Genomic DNA, 2,219 nt, shown 5'->3' with positions numbered 1-2,219 from the left:
AGCAAATAGTGTAGCAGCAATATCATGCTTTCAATTACAGTCAACAACCACTTTGCCAAGGGACTGCATAGAAATGGTTGATGAGGGGAATCAGTTGCAGAAGGCAAACAAAATTTGACAATGTAACCCTTGATACGTAATGTATCTACAACATATCTTAACATATTATTGTTAACCATTAGAGTGATGTCAGATAGAAGTTCAGCACCAAGGACAGAGTAAAAAGGGAATCTGGTTCACCCTGTCCTTGGTGATGAACAATCGTTATAGTCCAGGAACATAGTTGCAGGACCTTAGATAATGTATCAGTTAAGACTTTTAAAGGTTACCCTTCGCCTTCTGATGTCCACACAATCCTACCTTCTGCCTATTCTTCCCATGGAACCAGAGGGTAACAACTGTTATAGTACATTAACTTTATGCCCAAAAATGGCTCCCTGTATAGTACTCAAACTGATCAATATCAATTGTTATTTTACATGGTTTGCAACTTTCTTTACTTGTTAATATCAATGTGAGCAGTGCATGTAAAATTGGTCAATGTGGACATCTAAACACAGTTTTTTTACAAACTGCACTGATTTTGAGCTTGTAAACATAATTTTGTAGTTACCATCGGAATTTCAGGATGAACTTTGAAGTATTTTCAGGATGAACTTGTTTGCATGATAGGAAGAATGTGACATACTTTGACATCTGGGTTGCTGTCCCGACCAAGTTCCGTCTGCTAGACAGAGACGATCTGTGGAGCCGTCAATCACATACCCAGGTTCACAGGAGAAGGTAACGGTGTCTCCAACAAGGTTGGTGCTGCTGCTGACTGTCCCATGGTGAGGGGCATTCAGACTGGAACACTGAATTGCTTAAGTTTGAAAAAGAGTTGTGTCAATGATAATGAATTCCGTTTTCACAACACATATAGGATACTACTGGATAGCTTTATGAGATTTCTATATATATGACATTTGTTTGTTAGCCTCTATTGCAGACTTTTGCTAAATGGACATCATTTCTTTAATTGTGCATTGAGAAATAAAACAATGAAACGTAAAAAGAAAATCTTTAACTTACCCGAAAATAGCACATCAGCATTAGCAAGACAACAAGACAATTTTGTTGATAGTTCGCAATGCAGGCTATAACATCAACTTTTATAATTTCACCCAATGCCTTGATACTGCAACATAAAAAATTGTTATAGTCAATATTGTCTTAAACACATAAAATAAAGTGTATATATCTCAGGATTACCAATGCCACATTGGTATATATCTTAAAATCACTTTTTCTTATGTGGCAGTATTATGGCATCAGGTGGAATTATGAGAGTTGGTGTTACATGTATGGAGGGTAAAATAAGTGGGCATTACCTTCACAAGTTGGTGGTCTGCCTGACCACTGCTGGTTTTTGCTCTGACATGTCTGGGTGTCGGCTCCACTCAGGGTGTAGCCTAGATCACAGGTGTAGGTTATCACACCCCCGAAGAAAGTGTCACCTGCCACTGAGCCATGCGCAGGAGCAGAGGGCATGGAACATGCCAATGCTGTCGAGGGGGGACAGAAAGGATGATGTATCAAGATGCTTCAAAATCTTCCTTGATGCACCAAACATCTTACAAGGAGAAATGACGAAATTACTAAGTAAAAGTAGTAAAGTTACATGCCTTGATATGTTACCACTATGTTGGATGTTGATTACAGCAACTGCTTAGTGGGTACAGTGCAATGGGTTGCTGCGGTTCAATTTTTAGCTTGACCAAGTCATGCCAAAGACTTTTAAACAATGGAACATATCACTGATTCACTCTGCTTGGAACTTAGCAGTGTTTCATGAGAATGAAAGAGGATGGTTGGTGTGCTACCAATGGACTAGCACCCTGCTTCCTAAACATCTGACAATCTGTGACCCAAGGGCTAATGAAATAGATATTAGGTAATGTACAGCATATGGAATGGTAAGAACATTTGGAAGTTTGAAATGTTATCTTGCAGACATGAGTGAACTCACCGGTACACTGTGGCGGCTGATTGCTCCACACTCCTGTACTGAGACAAGTGCTGGTGGCATCGCCGGTCAGGCCGTACCCTGCATCACAGGTGTAGCTGATGGTGTCACCATACTGAATGTTACCTGTCACATGGCCATTCGATGGGGACTGGCTTGGGGGACACTGTATCTCTGTGAGGGAAAGGTACCATATTAAAAAGGCATTTGGTGT

The 2,219-nt window shown here is 40.3% G+C and overlaps 1 protein-coding gene across 1 annotated transcript in view; it reads right to left on the bottom strand.

The window, feature by feature from the left end:
* Positions 1-1,086, bottom strand: part of LOC118415113 (sushi, von Willebrand factor type A, EGF and pentraxin domain-containing protein 1-like) — a gene marked incomplete at its 3' end in the record, with an annotated part of 22,864 nt that extends 21,778 nt beyond the window's left edge. The window contains exons 1-2 of the mRNA XM_035819510.1: positions 1,072-1,086; positions 689-854 (exon numbers count right to left, since the gene is read on the bottom strand). Coding sequence (XP_035675403.1) covers positions 689-854; positions 1,072-1,086 — 181 coding nt within the window. The remainder of the gene's footprint in view (positions 1-688; positions 855-1,071) is intronic.
* Positions 1,087-2,219: the final 1,133 nt, after the last annotated feature.

The sequence above is a fragment of the Branchiostoma floridae genome, chromosome 1 (assembly GCF_000003815.2).
Source record: "Branchiostoma floridae strain S238N-H82 chromosome 1, Bfl_VNyyK, whole genome shotgun sequence".
Taxonomy (NCBI): Eukaryota; Metazoa; Chordata; class Leptocardii; order Amphioxiformes; family Branchiostomatidae; genus Branchiostoma; species Branchiostoma floridae.
The sequence above is the reverse complement of the archived record's forward strand: the minus strand, read 5'-3'. Positions and strand labels throughout refer to the sequence as shown.